General features: G+C 35.3%; 1 protein-coding gene across 10 annotated transcripts in view; it reads left to right on the forward strand.

The window, feature by feature from the left end:
* Positions 1 to 22,734, forward strand: part of LOC127441439 (epidermal growth factor receptor substrate 15-like 1) — a 67,122-nt gene that overhangs the window by 30,587 nt on the left and 13,801 nt on the right. For 2 of the 10 annotated variants that reach the window (XM_051698872.1, XM_051698873.1), the window contains exons 23-24: positions 8,203 to 8,363; positions 15,440 to 20,411. The exons of 1 other annotated variant lie outside the window; for it this stretch is intronic. In XM_051698872.1, the coding sequence (XP_051554832.1) occupies positions 8,203 to 8,363; positions 15,440 to 15,586 (308 nt within the window). In that variant the 3' untranslated portion in view covers positions 15,587 to 20,411. Of the gene's footprint in view, positions 1 to 767; positions 2,148 to 2,173; positions 5,260 to 8,202; positions 8,364 to 12,174; positions 20,412 to 22,734 lie in introns of those variants that run through there. 7 more of the 10 variants (XR_007897307.1, XM_051698874.1, XM_051698878.1 and 4 more) reach the window with 7 other exon arrangements.

Genomic DNA, 22,734 nt, shown 5'->3' on the forward strand with positions numbered 1-22,734 from the left:
GAAAGAAATCCTCTTGCAAATAATGCTGTTAAACCTTAAATACATGGGTGTTTTGCCAAACATTATAACATACCTCAGGTCTTTTAGTGATCTGGCACTTACATCTATCACAAATGGATATAAAAAATACCTATATAGTGTCACATTTTCAAACGATTACACCATGCAACAAATTATTTTTTTATTTTATTTATTTTTTGGTTCCTGGGTAGTAAGTGTTATTTCCTAATTGCTTACGCCTCAAAAGTATAGAAAATGGCTATTATTCCCCACAAACTTTGCTTTTGTGACCAGGACAGTGATATTTAGAAATTTACCTATTTTCCAGAACATTCCAGATAGATTCATTGCTCAGTAAACTTGGAATAACTTCTAGAACTTTCTAGAACTTTCCAGTAATATAAATACAGGGGCCTTAAGCACACCAGTTCAGTTTAGTTGCAGCTGCCTAAGTGGATACATATCTGCATTTTTCTGAGATGGCATCAAGAGGCTGCATGCATCCGGCAGATGTGTTTTGCTACGTCTGCGGCCAATTTATCAAGACAAAGAGTGAAAAAGTACTCCGTGGAAGCATCTGCTAAGATATGTGAGGCCTACAAGGCATATTTCGGCATGCCTGTCGGGGATCAAGACAAACCCTGGGCACCTCATTTCACCTGCGAGCACTGCAAAAAAACTCTTTTTCAATTGTTGCTCGGAATTTTTTGTTTTTAAAATTAAGTTTTTAATTTTAAAATGTTTTTTTTGGGATGCCTTTGGGACAGCACGGACACCAAGGTGCACTACCACAGGCGGGACTGGCCACAGCGGACCGAGTTCTGTGTGGGGAGGAACAACGTCAAGTGGGAGCCACTGGTGGACCCTCGGAAGGTGCTGATGCCACCACTGCACATCAAATTGGGCCTTATGAAACAATTTGTCAGAGCTCTAGATAAGGAGTCGGCAGCCTTCAAGTACCTTCAAGACTTCTTCCCTAAACTGTCTGAGGCAAAGGTCAAAGCCGGTGTCTTCGTCGGACCACAGATAAAGAAGATCCTGGAGTGCAATGAATTCCCCAAGAAGCTCACTAGTAAGGAGAAAGCGGCTTGGAACAGTTTGTCGCAGTGGTTCGGGGCTTCCTGGGCAATCACAAGGCCGAAAACTATGTGGAGCTGGTTGAGACTCTGGTGAAGAACTATGGCACAATGGGATGTAGGATGTCCCTCAGAGTCCATATCCTTGATGCTCATCTTGATAAATTCAAGGAGAACATGGGAGCGTACTCGGAGGATCAAGGCGAGCGCTTCCATCAGGATATACTGGACTTTGAACGCCGCCACCAAGGACAGTATAAGGAGAACATGATGGGAGACTATATTTGGGGGCCGATTCGTGAAAGTGATTTACAGTATAATCGTAAATCTCAAAAAACTACTCACTTCTAAATCTTTTGTAGTCATTTTTGTATTACTTTAGTATAAATACATGTTAATTTGGATTCATATGTTGTTTTTTTCTGACTTTATGTGAACAAAAAGACTCAAATTCGCCCGTTTTCTCATTGGAAATTGGTAAATTTCATAATATCACTGTCCTGGTCACAAAAGCAAAGTTTGTGTGGAATAATAGCCATTTTCAATACTTTTGAGGCGTATGCAATTAGGAAATAACACTTACTACCCAGGAACAAAAATTGCGTTACATAGTGTTATTAAAACAATTAGAAAAAAAAAAATAGAATATATTCTGTTATATTTGCTATTTTATTTGTCATTTGAATTTCATGAGACTCAACTGGCTGTCAAATGCATATTGAGCTACTCTTAAAACATACAAATTACAATAGCCAAATCGTACAGTTCATGTGTTAAACTTGCTATAGTTTACTTCCACATTGCTTCTTTGTCAAATAACAATGTCAAATGTAAATCAAGTCAGTCACTGAAACATCAGCGCCACCTTGAGTAACAAATAGTATGTATAATATGTGTGTACATGCATGTAAGGGATAAAGTACAGTCAGCCGGTTATCACACAATAAACCAAGACAGGGTGATCAGGACTCGAGGGGTTTATTTTGCAATAACAACCGGCTGACTGCACATTATCCCACTAATTACACGGCTACTAACCAAATAAATAAATACATGGACATAAAATATTGATTTGCATTGAAATTATGTAATTTCAGAAGAAAGAAATCGCTGAACAGCTGAAATCCACCTCCGGTTTGCGTCGGAGTTCTTTTGATGTACGGTTGTTACAGAGCAATATCTGACCACTGGATGGCGCCATTGACCAATCAGAATTGAGTATTCCAGAGAGCCGTGTAATAAATACTGATAATTCACCATTGTCACACAGGAAATTAACGTGATATAGTATTAATTTGCATGAATAAAGTACTTAATTTGTCTCATAATAAATCAAAACAATATATAATCTGTGAATAATAAATATAAATAGTTATGAAATAATTATATGAATTATGATTTATAGAAGTGAGAATATATATTGCAACACTATTACATATCTCTGGTCACAAAATACCCTATACGCTTTTGGTTATTAAACAATTAGGAAAAGAAAATGTTATTTTGGCATTTTATTTTTTAGGACGATGCATGAGAAAAGGTTGAGGAAGACTAAAGAGGTGTGTGCATTACTCCAAAAAAATGGATGAGGTATGGGGCTGGAATGAGGTCCCGGTTCAATAAAGATTGTATGCATTTTAGACAGTATGCATTTAAGGGTTAAAAATTGGTACATTATGAAAATGTTAATTTTAGCAGGTTTATGGTGAGTGTGCTGGGCAACTATGGCTGCCGTCACATCATCCAGGTGGATGTTGCACACTGGTTCACTGTGTAAAGGGCTTTGAGTGTAGTGTCCAAAAAAACACTATATAAATGTAACATACATTCATTCATTCACAATATCCAATTACATCGTTAAACCCCCGCGGCTGAGGGATCGGTGAATATTCTTGCTTTAGTGATTTTGCATTGAAAATTAAATTCATTTATTTTTGGGGGGGGGTTCCCCTTTTTCTCCCAATTTGGAATGCCCAATTCCCAATGCACTCTAAGTCCTCGTGGTCGCATAGTGATTCGCCTCAGTCCGGGTGGCAGAGGACGAATCCCAGTTGCCTCCGCGTCTGAGACCGTCAACCCACGCATCTTATCACGTGGCTTGTTGAGCGCGTTGCCATGGAGACATAGCTGCATGTGGAGGCTTCACGCCATCCACTGCGGCAACCACGCACAACTCACCATGCGCCCCACCGAGAACAAACCACATTATAGCGACCACGAGGAGGTTACCCCATGTGACTCTACCCTCCCTAGCAACCGAGCCAATTTGGTTGCTTACGAGACCTGGCTGGAGTCACTCAGCACGCCCTGGGATTCAAACTAGCGAACTAGCGAACTCCAGGGGTGGTAGCCAGCGTATTTTACCACTGAGCTACCCAGGCCCCATTAAATTCATTTATTTGAATTTAATAGACATTTCTAAAGTCAAATTGCACTTCAAACGAAACGAAAAAGCAATTAAAATAACGAAGTGGGCACAAATGATATATAACCACCTTTCCGTTTACCGTCACGCAACTTTCCGTCTATGACGACAGCGGAAAATTACTAATACATATTAAGACCTAAAAACAATTCTAAATGTAAACATAATAATTATAATGGTGATAATAATCACTGAAATATAAATCATGGTTCGAGGTGAACATGTTTTTGTCACAGATGTATAGGCTGCAGAGTTGCGTTCACAAGGAACTGCTCTGTGGAAATAAAGTGAACTGAACTCAAAACACCTCCTGAGCTGAGATGTCTGAGATCATTTGCTGTATTCTCATAGACGATACTATTCTTGCAAAAACAAATACGAAAGAGTGAGAACCCTTTACATACGCATGTTCACGCCTCCGTATCAGCACATCAGACATGCGCAAAGATGACTTTTCTGTCATCTGTTCTTAAAAATATAATAAAGTGTGTTTCTTCAAGCGTGTGTCTGTGTCAGCATTTCTTGTGTCATTCCGAATCCGAGACGTCTTACAGTTACCCACCATGCACATTATATTCTCTGCCTGCAATTAAACGTCATCTGTCAGTGCACGTACTTTACTGCCGGTGTAATTTGATACGTTGGTAAAGAACATCTGGCTTTCAACGTTTAATATATATATAAGGGAGTATTTCCCAGAAGGGAGAGTGTACATGTGAACGTCTGTGTTCATGAGAAAGTGTGTTTGTGTTTTCACACATATGCATTCATGTACACATGGCTGTGTTTGTGTAGTAGTCCTCTACATACATCCTGTACAGCCCTTATAAACTCAACCCTTTTGACCTCTAGACACATCTTGAATGAACGCTATCATGTACTTGCCTGTGAAACCACAATCATCAAAGTCTGTTCTCAGCTGTTGTTTTAATCCAAACTGAGTCAGTGTTTCCTGCAGTGTTATCTGTGGTGTAGAGGTTACCCGGGCTCTACTATGAGTGGGTTGCGGAGTGGGTGAGTGAGTAAGGGCTGTACAACCAGTACTTAGCCAGCTTGAATTCAAGAAGTCATTTAGCAGATGCTTTCATTTAAAGTCACTTACATTAGGGGAAAATCTACCTGGAGTAACAAGATCGGAATTGTGCTGTGCAAGATGTTGTGGGCGTGTTTGCGCTGTTGCATGATCTTCGTTATATCAGCGCGTGCAAATAAACAGCGCTTTAAATGGCCATAATTCTTTCCTAGTGAATTCACAGCTGAGAATGCAAAAGGGCATTTGCGTTGCGGTTAGAAAAATTTTGGAGTGCAACGATGCATGAAATTGCATTTGTTTAGCTAGAAGCGTTGTGCATTTGTGTACTTCTGTAGAGTGTGTTTCGGACCTAAATTTAATGAGCTTCATGACTCAAGGATAGTGATCATTCGCATTGCATTTGAAGATCGACATCTGCCGGTTTGTTTTAAAAATGGAGCTGTAGGCTTGCCAAAACACACCGTCAATCAGGGTCAGAAATTAACTGGGGCTCGGGGCAAAAATGGCACTGAAATTTTAAATGTGAGTATATCAGTATATCTGAAGTCACCTTTGACGCCAACACAATGTGCTTGTGTTTACATTGAATATTCACCACCTCTAAGTTAAGTCTATCCCAGTGGGTAACCTTTACATTGAGATGTTTACACTACTAATTCATTCTCCTGTTTATGGTCTGTGCAGGGCATTGTTTGTTACTATAACAGGCATTAAAAGGGCTTGGGTGGGGCACTGGTAGTATCACTACTATCTTTTCTGAGTTAAAGAAAAAAACTTCCTCTCCATGGCACAAGATCAGTGTGTTTTGGTGAGAGAGATAGAGAAGTGAGATCTTCTAAAGTTTGTGGTTCACCCCCTTGAACTGTGCACCAGAGTTCCCACGGTTAGCTAAATTCGTTCATGCGAATTTCGTTCAAGTTCTGTGACTACTCTTTCACGAATGTGCCTCAGTTTCACACCTTTAACATTTTTAATCTCGACGTTTTGTGTCTTTGAACTCTTTTAAAGTGTTTTCATGTTGCAAATTATTGATGCACACAGATTACATATTAGTTGTTTTGTTTTTTTTTACCTTATATAATGCATTGATTTTTCAGGTGAATCTCTTGAAAGCAAGTGCTCATTATATTTCACCCCAGATTTAAAGGGATAGTTCACCCAAAAATGAAAATTCTCTCATTATTTACTCACTCTCATGTCATCCCAGATGTGTATGACGTTCTTTCTTCTTTAGGAGAATATTTCAGCTCTGTAGGTCCAAACAATGCAACCAAATGTTGACCAGAACTTTGAAGCTTCAAAAAGCATATAAAGGCAGCATAAAAGTAATCCATACGACTCCAGTGGTTTAATCCAAGTTTTAAGAAGCAATATGATAAGTGTGAGTGAGAAGCAGATCAATATTTAAGTCATTATTTGCTATAAATTCTTCTCCCTGCCCAGTAGGTGGCGATATGCACAAAGAATGCAAATCGCCTAAAACAAAGGGAGAAAGTGAAAGTGGAGATTTATAGTAAAAAAGGACTTAATATTGATATGTTTATGACCAACACCTATCATATCACTTCTGAAGATATGGATTAAACCACTGGATTATTTTTATGGTGCATTTATGTGATTTTTAGAGCTTCAAAATGTCTGGTCACCATTCACTTGCATTGTATGAACCTACAGAGCTGAGATATTCTTCTAAAAATCTTCATTTGTGTTCTGCTAAAGAAAGAAAGTCATACACATCTGGGATGACATGAGGGTGAGTAAATGATGAGAGAATTTTCATTTTTGGGTGAACTGTTCCTTAAAAAGTAAGAAAAGTAACCAAGAAATTACATTTTGCATAAAGAAATTGAAGCCCATTTTTAGGGCCATTAAGATTTAGCGACATTATGTAACAACTGAACTTTTCATGACAATTAAGCGCATTCTCATTTACGTAATGCATCCAGAGTCCCTTTATTCTCAGTGGTGATTCTCAGATTGTTATTATGGTCACAAAAAAAAAAAAAAAAAAAAGAGTCAATCATAAATTTAAGGCAGTACAGCAAATACACTGAAATACAACTTAATAAAAAGTATGAAAAAAAGTCCATGCAATTAAATAATAAATAAAAAAAATGTTCATCAAAAACGTAATTAATTTGATCAGGTCTTGTTGAACGAACGTAAATTAATTTTGTCACATGTAATACATAGAAATCTGTCAAAGTCAACATTTTAATTACATTGAGGGAACTTAATTTATACCACTTAAAAACATTTAATTTAATTTATTTTTTTTGTCAAACTTTTGTTGTTGCAAGTTTAACGAGCTGTGCGCTTATAGTCTCGGCAATAAAGGACAACATCTTGCCGATGAGTTTGAAATCCACTTATCAAAAACTAACATTGACTGCTTTAATCAAAGAGAATATCTTGACAGAAAAACCTTTGTTCCAAAGCAAAATTAATCATTTAAACTTTTTAAATGGAATATATATATATATATTTTTTTTATTTTTTATTAAAGTGTCTTTTTTCTATTATACTTAATAAAGATATTTAAACCCGAAGAGAAACATTTACATTTCAGTTCAAATATATTTGTATAGCACTTTCCAATAAATACTGTTTCAAAGCAGCTTTAAAGAGAATAATGAAGTACAACCTTTATTTCTTACAAATAAGATTTTTTTTTTTATATGCAAATTAGTTTTTATACACTCAATATTTAAAACGATGGCTGTCAATTGAATAAAATAATTGTGATTAATCTCATGCTTTCAGAATGAAATTATAATAATGTCAAATCATGTCTAAATGTTTTACACTTTTCTTTTTCTTCTAAAAAATATTTTGCGAACCCCCTTGCGACCACCTGGGAGTTCCCCAGTTTGAAAACCCCGGTGTTAGAATATTAAGTAGGCTTTTCTGTAGATACTTTCTCATTTTCTTGTCTGATGGAGCGGTAAAAAATCTTCTTGAATACTGTAATCTCATTCTCTCCTCTCTTTTAGAGCTTTAGTTCCCCCAAATTCTATCATTAACTCACCCTCATGTCGTTTCAAACCGGTATGACTTTCCTTTTTCCTTTAAAACACAAAAGGAGAGGTTTAGCAGAATGTTCTCGTTGCTCTTTCCTGTGCAACAAGCACAAATGGGAACAGCAGCTGTGTCAAGCTACAAAAAAACTCACCATAAAAGCAGTCTATATGACTACAAATGTGCTTTATTCCAAGTCTTCTGAAGATATTTGATAGTTTTGTGTGAGGAACAGAATGAAATTTAAGTCTTTATTCAGTGAAGTTTTTCCCCTTCATTGTAGTTCTCAAATCTCACTTGCACTTTTGCATATTCACATTTTGTGTCTGTTCGTCACACAAAGATATTGTATGGCTTCAGAAGAGTTGGAGTATAGCGTGCAAGTGATATGGACTACTTTTATAGTGTATTTTTACTGTATGCTTTCATTGTATGAGAAATGGCAACATGCAGTTTCTTAAAAATGTCTCTTTTTGTGTTCTATGGAAGAAAGTCATGTGGGTTTGGAACGACACGAGGGTGAACAAATGATGACAGAACTATTATTCTTTTAATCAGATTTTCATTGGAAATCTAGCTGCCTTTTCCTGAATCTGAAATGGTCTTTGGGAGTTCGGGAGTCATCTTTCTTGTCTTTAACACTATTTCAGGAAACAATTCAGCCGTTACGTATAGCGGTTCAATGGCTCATAGGCAACCGTTTGGTGCTCCGGTGGCCAGAAAGATGCATATGGACAGAGGACATGTTTCCTCGTCCACATCATTACGGTCTGTGGTTAACCCATCCACTGGGTTAAAAGACTTTAAAGCAGTAAGTTCAATATCTTTTCGTCTCTCCGTCCGTGTCTAGCTAGTTTCTCTATCTGTCTGCTGTGTCTTTTAATGTCGTCGTAGATTCAGCACCCCCTCTTTTCATTAGTTGCTGCTTGTAACCGGCGTTGCATCCGCTGCTTCTTGTCGTTTTCCGTAGCATTTCTTTTTGTCTTTTTGAGGAGTTTTGAGGCATGTTAATACTCCCGTCTTTCTCCTATGCTGCTTTGTTCACCCAACGCTGCCGTTTTGTACATCTGCATTCACAGCTAATGCTAGAATCATGCTTTGCTTTACGCTGTTCGCTGCCTTGAAGGATAATCCACCCAAAAATGTCAATTGTCATAATTTACTCACCCTCATGTTGTTCCACAGAAGAACAACATGAGGGTGAGTAACAATTGTCATAATTTACTCACCCTCATGTTGTTCCAAGCCCATATGACTTTCTTCTGTCGAACATAAAAGGAGAAGGAAAAGTACCGTAAATGTAGTCCATACAACTTGTGCGCTACTTTCCGAGTCTTCTGAATCCATACGATAGTTTACTGTGAGGAACGGATAGAAATGTTCTTTTTATTTTTTTTTTGATTTTTATTTTTTTTGGATTTTTCCCCTTTTTCTCCCAATTTGGAATGCCCAATTCCCAATGCACTCTAAGTCCTCGTGGTCGCGTAGTGATTCGCCTCAATCCGGGTGGCGGATGACGAATCTCAGTTTGCCTCCGCGTCTGAGACCTCCAACCCGTGCATCTCATCACGTTGAGCGTGTTGCCATGGAGACATAGTGCGTGTGGAGGCTTCATGCCATCCACCGTGGCATCCATGCTCAACTCACTACTCGCCCCACCGAGAACGAACCACATTATAGCGACCACAAGGAGGTTACCCCATGTGACTCTACCCTCCCTAGCAACCAGGCCAATTTGGTTGCTTAGGAGACCTGGCTCGAGTCACTCAGCACGCCCTGAGATTCGAACTAGCGAACTAGCGAACTCCAGTTCCTGGTTCATTTTCAGGTAACCTCAGTCAACCGCGTTTATGACTTTATGTGATTACGACGAAAAATAAGTTCGACCCGTGCCTCGTTTATTTAAAAATGATGGTTGTAGTGAGGCACTTACAATGGAAGTGAATGGGACCAGCCTATACTGTAAACGTTACAATATGCCCCGTTTCAGAGGTATAGCTACAGGACATGAACATTATAAATGTTAAATATGATTTTAGTGTGATAAAATCACTTACTAACTTTATCTGTGTAAAGTTAGGTCCAATATTACAACTTGGTTGTCATGACAGCGTAACGGCAGCACCAGTGACTCCTTGCTTTTATCACACTAAAATCATGTTAACACATATAATGTTTACGTCTTGTGGCTGTACTTTTGAAACGGTGAGTATTTTAATGTTTATGGATTAAAACATATGTGATATAACACACCATATTTGAATTGAATCAGTTTTGAGAGATTCGGTGGATTTAACAGCTGTTTTGTTTGTTCCACACAAAGCTATTATATGACTTCCGAAGGCTTAAAATATAGTGCATGAGTTGTATAGTTTGGACTACTTATACGCTGCTTATTTGCGATTATTGGACCTCGACCAGTCCCTATATTTAAAAGAGCTCTGTGGACGTTCTGCATCATCTTTAGTGTTCCACAGAAGAAGTCATACGGGTTTGGAACAACACAAAGGTGAGTACATGATTACATTTTCATTTTTGATCTCCGGTTGAAGGTTGTTGCTACTAACTGATGACACAACTGAACAAAATGAACAGGATCATCAAGATGAAATTCTGGAGTGGAACAAAACACTTTTGTTTGTCCACCATGTGCCATTTGTTTTGAACCACAATGTTTGCATCCAAAACCTTGATTTTAAGCTCCGGGCTCAAGAATACTGTATTCTAACTTGAGTTGTCAAAGGTCCTGCAGCACCTTTAGCACAGTTTTCCTGTGCAATATTGATTGTTATCACTCAATTAATGATTTATCATTTCATTTAGACTACGAGTCAAAAGTTCACGATCTTAAAGCTAGTGCTGCAACTAACAATTATTTCTTTGAAAAATCGGATTAAATTTGTGTATATATGTCATATATATATATATATATATATATATAATGTGTATAAAATATTACTTTTAAAATATACATTTATGATTGTATGTTATACATTGTGTACATAAAAAGTTAAAAAATGTTACAATATAAATTGGATTTAGTTTTTCACTGAATAACCGGATAAAAAAGTCAAATTAGGTTTTCTGTATTTTATTTAAAAAAATGCAATAATAAAAAAAAAAAAAAGTGGATTAAAAAAAATATACATTTATGATTGTATGTTATACATTGTGTACATAAAAAGTTTAAAAATGTTACAAAATAAATTGGATTTAGTTTTTCACTGAATAACTGGATAAAAAAGTCAAATTAGGTTTTCTGTATTTTATTTTAAAAAATGCTTTTTTTTAAAAATGTGGATTAAAATAAATGAAAAAAATATACATTTATGATTTTTGTTATACATTGTGTACATAAAAAGTAAAAAAATGTTACAATTTAAATTGGATTTAGTTTTTCACTGAATAACTGGATAAAAAAAATCAAATTCGATTTCTGTATTTTATTTTTTTAAATGCTATATATATATATATATATATATATATATATATTTTTATTATATATATTATATATATTATATATTTTATATATCAAAATATATATATTTTTTATAAAAAAAAATTTTTTTAATATACATTTATGATTTTGTGTTATAAATTGTGCATAATTTTTTTTTTAATGTTACAATATAAATTGGATATAGTTTTTCACACACAAACAAAAAAAAACCTTGCTTTTCTACAGTTTGGATGTAACAACAACTTATACTCACAACTTATTTAAAAGTATAAATGTTCGTAAAACTAAATCGTAATCTAACCAAATGCTTTTGATCTTCTTTTAAAAAATTTTTTTTAACATAAAGCACTCTTGTGTGCAGGACAACTTCAGTCATGTTTTTTTTTTTCCACTTCGTTTCAGCCATTTTTTAAATGAGTTTATGCATGCAAACGCACTTTCCCTGCTGTAAAGTGACGTCACTGACGGAGCTTCTCCATGCACGGTTCTCATATATCCGACTAATCGACAGTGAAATTTGTTATCGATTATTTTCATTTTTGATTTGACCGATTAGTTGTTGCAGCTCTACTAAAACCCTTTTCGATCTCAAAAACCTTGAGTAATTAAAACTCTTGTGGTTTAAAAAGAATGCACTGTTCATGTTTTAAGTAGTGAAGTACACTGAAGTACACTGGAGTAACCTTACAAACACAACATGACAAAGTGACCTCAGAATGACACTTCAATCTTGAAAAGTGAGAAGCTTTACCAAAGCACTTCCTGTTTTCCGAAACATAGTGGCAAGCAACTGCTTTCACCACAAAGCGACGTTTTAATATGCTTTTTGAATACATATAGTGGAATCAGTTTTACATCACCAGGAGAAAATGGTCGTCTTAAAATGACTTTACGCAGTCTATAATGCTCATCCATACTAATTAGTACAAGACCATTCGATTTGATTTGCACATGCAAAAGACCTTAATGAAATTGTATATACTCATACCTCTTTGCACAGTTATTTTATTTTTTGCATAGCAGTGATGCTGCATTTGTGTGCATGTGCCATTTAGTGTAGCTGCAGTTTTGCACGTGTTGTGCATGTTGCATGACCTGTGTGTTGTGTATGCAGTGCCTTCTTGTGTCTTTAGATCTGTGCTGTAATTTGTCTCTCTCCCAGGCACTGAACTCATGAAGGTAAGGTGATACAGAGGTCTGCTGACCACATCTGAGCGCTCTGCACGTGTTTGGGTAAACCATAACACAGCTACTCCACCCTGCGTGCACGCAAATCCCTTTCACAAATCACTCAAAATATTGAAGCACTTCAAAACATCGTCAGCAAATGTAAAAGCCAATACTTCAACCACAGTGTGAGGAAAGACCTTACAAGATTTAGATATTAAGTTCATACTGATGTAGTGTTGTTAACCATGAATAAAGCAAACGAGTTTCTAATATTCAGTGGCCCCAGAAAGTGTTTGGACACTTTTTTTTTTTTTGGAATGCCCAATTCCCAATGCGCTCTTAAGTCCTCATGGTGGCGTAGTGACTCGTCTCAATCTGGGTGGCGGAGGACGAATCTCAGTTGCCTCTGCATCTTATCATGTGGCTTGTTGAGCACGTTACCATGGAGACCTAGCGCGTGTGGAGGCTTCACGCTATTCTCCACAGCATCCACGCACAACTCACCACACGCCCCACCGAGAGCGAGAACCACATTATAGCGACCACGAGGAGGTTACCCCATGTGACTCTACCCTCCCTAGCAACCGGGCCAATTTGGTTGCTAAGGAGTCCTGGCTGGAGTCACTCAGCACTCCCTGGATTCGAACTCACTACTCCAGGGGTGTTAGTATTTGGACACTTTTAAAAACTTTTATGTCACAATTAAAAATATCTGAATGTTGTTGCATTAAATAAAATGTCAAAGCAAGTATCATCTGATCAATCAACTAACTTTACTTTCATGAGTCATTTCTTCAGAGCCACAGCTACATTATTTATGTATTATTCCTTATTGTTGTATATATTTTATGTAATTAGAGGCAGAGTTTTTGTAAATAAACCAGAATTGGTTTATCACGATTTGGCTTAGTTCATTACACTGTGTGTTGGGTCAGTGGTTTGTTACATTTGACTGCAGCCAAAAGCGTCACAACTTGCTTTTAATCACTGGATGGCGATGATCTTTAGTCTGTTATTTGACCAATTCAAATCAGATATCAGATTATACGTATGTGCATTTTTCGCTCTGATCGCTTGTGCTTGTGTGAATGAGTGATGTCAGTTGAATTCACCCTGTTATGTAATCTAATGTAATCAGCGATATGGGCTGGGCGATATATCGGATATATTTACAATGCTTGTCGCTTGCGATATAAATTAAGTGACATTGTGAATGTTATAATGCTTTTAATGTGGTGTGTATTTGGCAATTACGTTTTCTAAAGAGCATGTCATTAGATTAGTTTCGCAATCCTTTATTGTCTCACGACTTGTAAATATTATAGCGTTAAGACAGATGTTTTAAAAGCATATCTAATTATATTTTCAAAAGTCGTTGGATTCAGAAGTTTGATTCAATTTCATGAATCAGTTCAAACTATTTCAATGAATCTATTTAAAAACCATTTGTCAATAAAAATAAAAAAAATACTTTTTTTTAATATATTAAAATGTTTTATTCAAAATAAACGGGTGTTTCTTCAACTTCGGGCTCTTTCACGTCCCAGGGGTTGATTTTTTTTTTTTTTTTTATTTTTTTTTTAAAACAAACCGATTTCAACTTTCTTTCATTTCGTTATACGAAGGTCTCATTAAAACTGACTTTTATCAGTTCTTCATCATTTATTTTTGGAACTTTTCAAATGCCTTTCATGTTTAGATTTGACTGTTTTAGCCTCCCAGATTTTCAATATTAAACTATGAAAATTAATTAAAAATAAATAAATAAATAAATAAAAATGTATAAAACTATAATCATCTAAACAGTGAAATAAACATGAACCATTTCAATATTTATTGTGTGAATAAATTAAATTAATTTCTATAAATTTTCCATAAATTATGTTTCCAGCACACCAAACAATTTTGCCCCTAATAAAGTTTTATTTATTTATTTATTTATTTTTTAAGCTAATGTACTTGTTAACCAAGTGCAAAAAAAGTGTCATGAAATATGAGAAAACAAAGAAAGCAGAATATTTGTGTAGATCGAAATTTCCAATCAACCTTTAATTTGGCCAAATTATGCAAAAAGTGTGAAAAAATTATTTAATTGTGTGTATTTAGGATACATCAAATTTTAGCTATGAAATTATCCTTAGAAAGATAAAGAAATTGGTCATTTTATTTTAAAAACATTCAAATGTAATTTCCACAACATAACTGGATTAAACACCATACAGAATTTGAGAGGTGCTGGAAATGACACTGGTGGGAAATTTCATAACTTTCAGGAAAAAAATAAAAAAAGACAAAAATGACAAATCTCCTTTGATGCATGTACATACTAGAGATGGTAAGATGTTAAAGTATCATATTGTATCGATATATGCACGCTGAATATCGATATTATTATTTAAAGATTTCCACGTGAATATTATGGTGATGGGGAAAAAAATGTTCTTGGCCAAATCGATGTTGGAATTGAACAACAGTCCCTTAGAAGGTGCAGTTATCATGCTTTACACATAATCACCCTCCCTTACTAAAACTGATCACGATTTTACAGTAGGAACATTAACTGAGGTATTTTGACAAAAATGTTAGTATCATATAATATAGACTAACCTTTTAGGTGAAATCAAGTAGACTTTTGTGTATTGAAACTGCGTTGTAATAAGGTTTTATAAGTGTTTAGGCTACTATTGCATTCATAAATACTATCATTTATTTTTAGAAAGACTAGGGAAAAAATAATGAGCCATTATGTTCCCATATGCTTATGGCTTTGCATTGTACATCGATTTTAGGAAATAAACTGGCCTTGTTTTGTAAACTGGCAAATAGTATTAATTTAACAATGCATTTGGTGATTTGGAAACAGTTGTCTTACAGTAAGTCTCATTGCTTAAAGTGCCCGTAGTTGAAGAAACATCCATACGTAGAAGATATGTATTGTTATATTAGTGCACATAAATTAAAATGGATTATATTCATGTTTGTTGAATGAAAAACAATGTGGGAAACATGCATTTAACTTTTTTTTTTTTTTTTTTGTTAAACATTTTGAATCTACTTGGCAACATGAGCTGTTTGGTTGAAATTATGGTTCCTCTTAAGCCTTTATGGAACCTTTTAAGCCTTTAAAGAGGAAATGCACAAATATCGAGATATATCAAATATCATCCAAATAAAATTCTATCTTTATCGCCCGGCCCTACCAGTGATGCATTCTGCTGTTTATTTGTTTATGCACTGATATTTATTCTCCGGTTCAGTTCGGAAGTGAGACGCAGCAGCTGGAATGGGCCAAGCGTGAAAGCCAGCGGGAGGAGGCGGAGCGTATTCGTAAGCTCCGCCTACAGGAACAACAGGACTTGGAGTTGGCTCTCGCCCTCAGCCGAGCTGAAATGCCCCGAACGTGAAGCCGTAACATTCCTAAAGTGGAGAACGACACCACCACTTTCAAATAGAGGTTTTGCGTGGCACTGTCCCGATCACATCACCACTCAGGTTCGCAGTCACTGAACACGCTGAAACATCCACCAATCAGCACTCAAAGATCCAAGTGCACCAAAAAACAGTCTAATCACCCAAATAGTCTAAACCAAAGGTCTGTAGGTTTATTTTACTCATTAACTGCTTTGTCATGCACTGAAGGAGACATTCAGATGCTGAATTATGCTTTATGAAGTCTATATGTACAGCTTTTACCAAATACTGTAGTACCAGCAGGTAGGCAAGATACAGACCTCTTCAGAAAATATATGATTAAAGATATCTGATATCATTAGATATCATATACTCTATATACCCTTGTAATCCTAATAGTAAATATCAAATCTTTCAGTATCTGCCTTACCCTATATTTGCACTATGCATGTGTTGATGCACTGAATATTATCATGTTTCATGAGACACATCATGATCAGATGTGTCCTTTTATTTCGAAGGAAAATGCTCAAAATAGTTTTAGGTTTTCATACTCATATTAGACTTGAACGAGATGCTTTACATTTAAAGATGGCTTGTGAGGTTTAGTTCTAATAACATCTTGCATCACTTCATCAATGTGTCATTTTGTGGTTGCTTCTTTAAAAGAATAGTTTATCAAAATAGGAAAATGCTGTAATTCTTTCATCACCCTCATGTTGTTCCAAACCCATATGGCTTTTCTACACGAAACACAAAAGTAGAGTGAGTGAATGAATGAACATTGCAAACCGTTTATTCAATACGATGGTGGATAGTGACTCACTTTAAAACTTAAAAAGGACCCAAAAGTATCAGAAGTAGTTAATGCGACTCGTGCAGCATATTCCAAGTCTTCTGAAGGCATACGATAGGTTTTGGGGATATACAACCCGAATTTCCAGAGCAAGTCTTGACTTCCAACAGGGCAATTTGCCACCTTGAACGAGTCTCACAGAGCTAATGAATGCGCAACAGACGTCAAGATTTTTTTTTTTGCTGAATAATTACTTAAATTTCAGGTTCCCACCAGAACCTTTCGTTTGCATTCTTGAAATATGACGCACAAATTGCGTGGACTACTTTTGAATCCTTTTTTAAACTTTAAACTGAGGCACGATCAACTTCCATTGTTATGAAAAGATGGGCCGGTGTTTTATTAAAAATGTTGCTTTTGTTTTCTGCATTAGAATGAAAGTCAAATAGGTTTGGAACAACATGAGGATGAGTGATTTATGACAGAATTCTCACTTTTGGGTGAAATATTGCATGAAAGTCTCTTTAACAGCTGCAGACCAAATCATACAAACCGTCTCTCCTGGAAGATCTGCCCTCTTCGGTTGTTTTACAACTTGTTTCTCACTGAAATATACCCTGTTCTAAATTGCTACTGCAAAAATTATATGGACGTTTGAATTATTTTAACATTTATATTTGGGGAAATAGGCTACCTAATTTCGTACACTCCAAAAAATATTTTAGCCTATTTTTAAGATTTGCACATTTCAATTTCATAACAAAATTCCATCAAATTTGATTTAATTAATAAAACTTTATTTTTTTTTTTATTGAATATGATGGGATTTTGTTATGAAACTGAAATGTGAAAATCTTAAAAATAGGCTAAAATATTTTTGTGTGTGTGTAGATCAAAGATTTATGAATGTATTCTGGTCTTATACTGCATATTGTGCTTATTATTTTTTATGTGTTGGTATTTATTGTATTTCAGATATTCAGGAAATTCTGGCATTCAGTTATTATTATTATTATTATTATTATTATTATTATTATTATTATCTTTTAATCATGTGAAGATTCTACTGACCTTTAATATTTCATGTGTTTTTTGTGGTTTTATTTGTGAAAGGGTTTAAAGTGAATTTTAAGTGTGTTGCTTTTGAACATTTGATTAAATGTCAGACATATATTTATCTGGATCCAGTGGAGATTATTTTTTTTATTTTTATTTTTTTAATAGTTTTCATAACCCAGTAGTTTTCATATTCATAAAACCATATTATAGCTCATTTTAAACTTCTTAACTGTTCATATATATATATATATATATATGTGTGTGTGTGTGTGTGTGTTATGTTGAATGCCATTTCATTTTAAATGACAAAACTGAGAAAATCTTTGACATTTCAAAATATACATTAACTACAGCCAAGTCAGTGTGATACATATATAGATATATTTTTTTTATCAAGGTTTATATTACATTTTATTTGAATATATCATTATGTAAGATTTATATTAATATCTAATGTGAGAATTACCAGTAATTTGAATGAAAATAACTGCTTAAAACAACTCCGAAGTCAAAATCTGTGAAACCAACATAATATAATTTATCTAAATAAACAACATCAAAGCAACTCTTCATCACAACTGCAACATCAGTACTACTTTTCAATGTTTTTGAACAAAATCTTTTCTGTTTACGTGCATGAAATGTCGAATGTCATTGTGTGAATATATGCTGCAAACTGGTTCATCATCACATCAGTCTGCAAATGTGGACTTTTCCTCTTTCTACCCCTGTTTAGACTGTATGCTTAAACTTTTTTCTCTTGCCACACACCCTTTAGACAGTTCCTTTTGATAAATTTTATTTGTTGTATATTTTTAATTGTTATTTGTTGTTTGTTTGTTTCATCTGTTATGTCGTTTGTGTGTGTGTGTGCAGGTGTAAGTGGTTTACCAGGACTTTTTTTTTAGGTTACAAACTGGTAATTACAAGGGTATTATGCTATAAATGTGACATTTCTAGTGTCCCCATAATTCAAATCACTTAAAAAACATACTAAACGATGTTTTATTGAAAATGTAAAAATGCAGAAAGTTTTTTGTGAGGGTTAGGTTTAGGGGTAGGGTTAGGGTTAGGGGATAGAATCTATAGTTCATACAGTATAAAAATCATTATGTCTATGGAGAGTCCTCATAATGATAGTTGCACCAACGTGTGTGCATGTTTGTAAACAAGATGCAGTCTTTGCTAAATATCTGCAAAATATCATGTGTAAAGCCACAGTTGATGCCCGGGTCAAAATAGACCCACAAACGCAATAGATGTAACAATTTGTTTAAAATGGTTATATATATCTTAAACAATTATATATATATATATATATATATATATATATATACAGTACTGTGCAAAAGTCTTAGGCACATAAGATGCTTCACAAAAGCATTTGTCTTAAGACACAAACATAAACAATACTTTTGCAATTAGAAAAGATTAGAATAGAAGAACAGGGAGCCCTGCAACAGATGTCATGGCCCCCACAGAGCCCCCCACTGAACATCGTGTCAGTCTGAGATTACATAAAGAGACAGAAGCAATTGAGACAGCCTAAATAGATAGAAGAACTGTGACGAATTCTCCAAGAAGCTTTGAACATCTTATCTGTCAGGTGTCCAGGTGTATCTAGGAGAATTGGGGCTGTTTTGAAGGCAAAGGTGGTCACACCAAATATTGATGTATTTTTATTAATGTTTACTGGACTTTGTATGACATTAAGTGATAAATGAAATCTATTTATGTAATTATTTTTGAAGACATCCTCACTATGCAACATTTTTCACAAGTGCCTAAAACTTTTGCACAGTACTGTGTGTGTGTGTGTGTGTGTGTGTGTGTGGGTGTGTAACTATTTATTTATGTTCATGTTTTTGGTATTTAAAAATGATATTTTACCTCTCCTGAACTCAAAAGCAAGGTCAAGGCTCTTTACCAAAATAGTGTCCTGATAACTTTAAATAATTTGTACAAGATGGTGAAATTTTATCCGACTTTGCTCGACTTTTATTCCCATAGAGACCAACCAAACAACACAGGCATTACATTCTAGCTAACCTCCTATCCAGCACTTTTTTAAAGAAAGTAAACGTCTCTGAACACATTTTATTCATCATTCCATATTTATTATGCAATACCAATAACTGATGTTTGTCAAAAACATGTTGTAAACTTCCCTTGTCTTTTAATCCCTTTTAGGGATTATATTTAGGAAAAATCATAATAGCATTGTTTGTGCATTCTTTTATTTTAAAATTCAACTCATACTATTTCTTAAGATTTTGCCATCTTGTAAACTATACGTGTGATATCACATCTGCTTTTCAAATTGCTAAATTAATAGTGAGTTCATGGCCGTTTGCCCCCAGCTTCAGTGGTTACCAAAACATTCAAATGGTTTGCAGTCGGATCTCCAGTCGGATACGGAACAAACTTCCGCAGAATGTTCTTTTTGTACCTGTTCCACATCACTAGAGAACTTTAGGATTTAAACTCTTCACGTCGACTCGTATGTTTGTTATTATTACTTATAACTGAATAGTTCTTGTGGTATATTCATATATTTCAATATTTGTTGGCCAAAACAATGGTTTGATATTTTTGTATACTACCTTTTACATTTTTGCTGTTTCATGAGTTGTTTTGCTTTTTATATTTGTTGTACTGTTTAAATCTTGCAACAACAAAAAAAGAATGCCAATAAAAGTCTGTTTCCACTGTGACAACCTACCCCGTATAGTGTGACAACATGCCCCAAATAACAGCAATAAAATCATGTCCAAAAGCTTTTTCTTAGCCAAAAATTAAGGTTTGTACCTATACAGAAATTGGGGGCGTTTACATGCACGAATGTACACCGATTGTGCTAAATATCTAATAAGCTGATCAACAACTGAATACAACTAGTGAACCTCTGTAAATGTATTTCAACATGTTAGATTTGGTATTTCAGATATGAATAAAATGAGTATTTAAAGATATCTAAAAAGTCTTTCTTACTAGTTACAATCACATTATAGACATGAAATTAACACTGCACTAGTGAAAACAAAATTACTGATATCAAAAATTTGCATTTTCATACTAGTTGTAATTCAGTTTTCACTTAGTGCAAAGTTATTATTGATATCAAAAATAATCTTTTTTAATAGTAAGAAGCACATAGCTGATATGTGAAAATGAAAATTAAACTGGTAAGAAATAAATTAAAGATATCTGTAATTGCGTTTTGAGCAGGAGTAAATGACAGATCATTGTGAAATTCTACTAGTGAAACTGCAGTTGCATATGTGAAATATTATGGCTTTTACTAGTTTCATTTCAATTTCATTTTGAATGGGCATTTCCACAAGTAATTGACGTCATTTTTGATATCAAGATTGAATGTTTTTAGTAGTTCAAATGTACTTTTATGTCTGATATCAACTGATTAAAAGTCATAAAGGCTCTGTGAACAACAGCTTGCGTTTTGATGCCAAAATCAAAGAATACTTAGATGATTTCAAGTCTGTAAATGTGGTTTTCTTGCGTTTTCGGATTTTTAAAATTAAGCTGATTTTTGGTGTTTTTGAGAAATATTTACTGGAGTGAAAAGTGTGACAACTAGCCCCGGTCTCCCCTATTATTGTGCTCGTCCTGCTCTGCGGGCTCTCTTTGATGTGTCTGTGCAGCGTGGCGCTCTTTCTCCCATTCTGCATGTGATTACACAGTCGGCATCAATGAAGCCTCTTTTTCAGCGCGTTTGGAAAAAAATCAGCCGTTTGTCTTTTGGAAATGTGCTGTGAAGCTCTCGAGCAAATGGCTGTTTTCTCTGGATCTGTTGAGTAACACAAGCTGTAAGAACGAGCTCCAGAGTTTGAGCCGAAGGTGAAACCAAGTCCTCGGAAAGATTGAGATCTAAGTGTGAAAATAATTTAACAGCTGCATGAATTTGGGCTTTGGTATGTTAATTACCCCCATTTGGAATAAAAGGACATTCTTGTTCGAGTTTGTATTTACTTGCCTGCCAGTGAAAGAGCTGATTTTAAGATGGACTAATGAGAGTGGCTAAGGTGACAGAAATATACGGCTCCAGTTAATTCCTCATTTGTGTTTGTCTTTCACTCGATCACTCACCTATACTTAAATATCCACATGTGTGCTTCATTTACAAGAATGTGCGCCAGACATTCTCGTTTAGTCTTTGGATTAAGTGCTGAGTAGTTAAAAGTGAGTTCAGGGATTACAGACAAACTATGGCTATGTTTGGAATAGCACACTACCATACTCTTACTATTTCTGCAGTATGCTGTGCATAGTATGCACTTACCTGCTATTCTTTAAAAATAACAAGTGAAACAGTAAGCTTTATTCTATGATAAATGCTTATACAGTAGTACTATTTTTAGCGTGTTTACATGCACACAAATACGCTGAGAAATACCAAAAATCAGTATAATAGACAACATAAGAAACACGCGTTATTCTCTGCTTTTGATGCCAAAACATAAACAGTCATGTGCACAACACTGGCGCACATTGGATAAGTCGGTAAGAACGCTGTAAAGGTGTTTACATGCCATGTGAATTTAGGCTACACGTGCCGATTAGTTTATGCATAAACTGTTGATTGCCTTATCTCAATAAAGGAAAACCATTTAAGGCGTTTACATGACCACATACGTTGTCGGCTTATTAAGCATAATCGGTGTAAGATCGTGCATGTAAACATGCTCATTGAGTGCGTTTACGTGCACAGCAATACGCTGATAATCATTTCATTAAAAAAAACGACAACGAAAGAAACCTGTTTACACATGAGATTCAACATCATCGGGTTATTCCAGCCTGATTCCAGACAGTTATTCCAAACTTATTTACATGCTTCACTTGCGCGCTTCACCAACACGTTTGGCTGCAGTTTCCCAGTGAAATGTCCAGTGGGGGGCGCCAAAAGCGAGTGAAATGGTGTTGTAATCAGACGAGGTTTTAATGAGTAAAACATACCTCCCTAACTTAAAACTTTAACCTAAACCTAACCGATAGTGTGCTAAAAGCAAAATGCGACATCATTTTCTGAAGCAACCACGTCACCTAACCCTTTTTTCTCATGTGTCAGATTACGTGTTTGGGCTCGAACTGTGGACTTCTGAGTCCAAAGTCCAACACGCTATCAGGTGAGCTACCACAGGAGCTAATCACATTGGAATAATTGTGAAAATATAGGTGGGTCTATAATACAAGTGTTAAAATTATGTTTTTTAAATGATGCGTAAAAGTTTGAGTAAAAGTGTTTCGATGTCATAGCAATGTGTG

The sequence above is a fragment of the Myxocyprinus asiaticus genome, chromosome 5, assembly GCF_019703515.2.
Source record: "Myxocyprinus asiaticus isolate MX2 ecotype Aquarium Trade chromosome 5, UBuf_Myxa_2, whole genome shotgun sequence".
NCBI classification, from domain to species: domain Eukaryota; kingdom Metazoa; phylum Chordata; class Actinopteri; order Cypriniformes; family Catostomidae; genus Myxocyprinus; species Myxocyprinus asiaticus.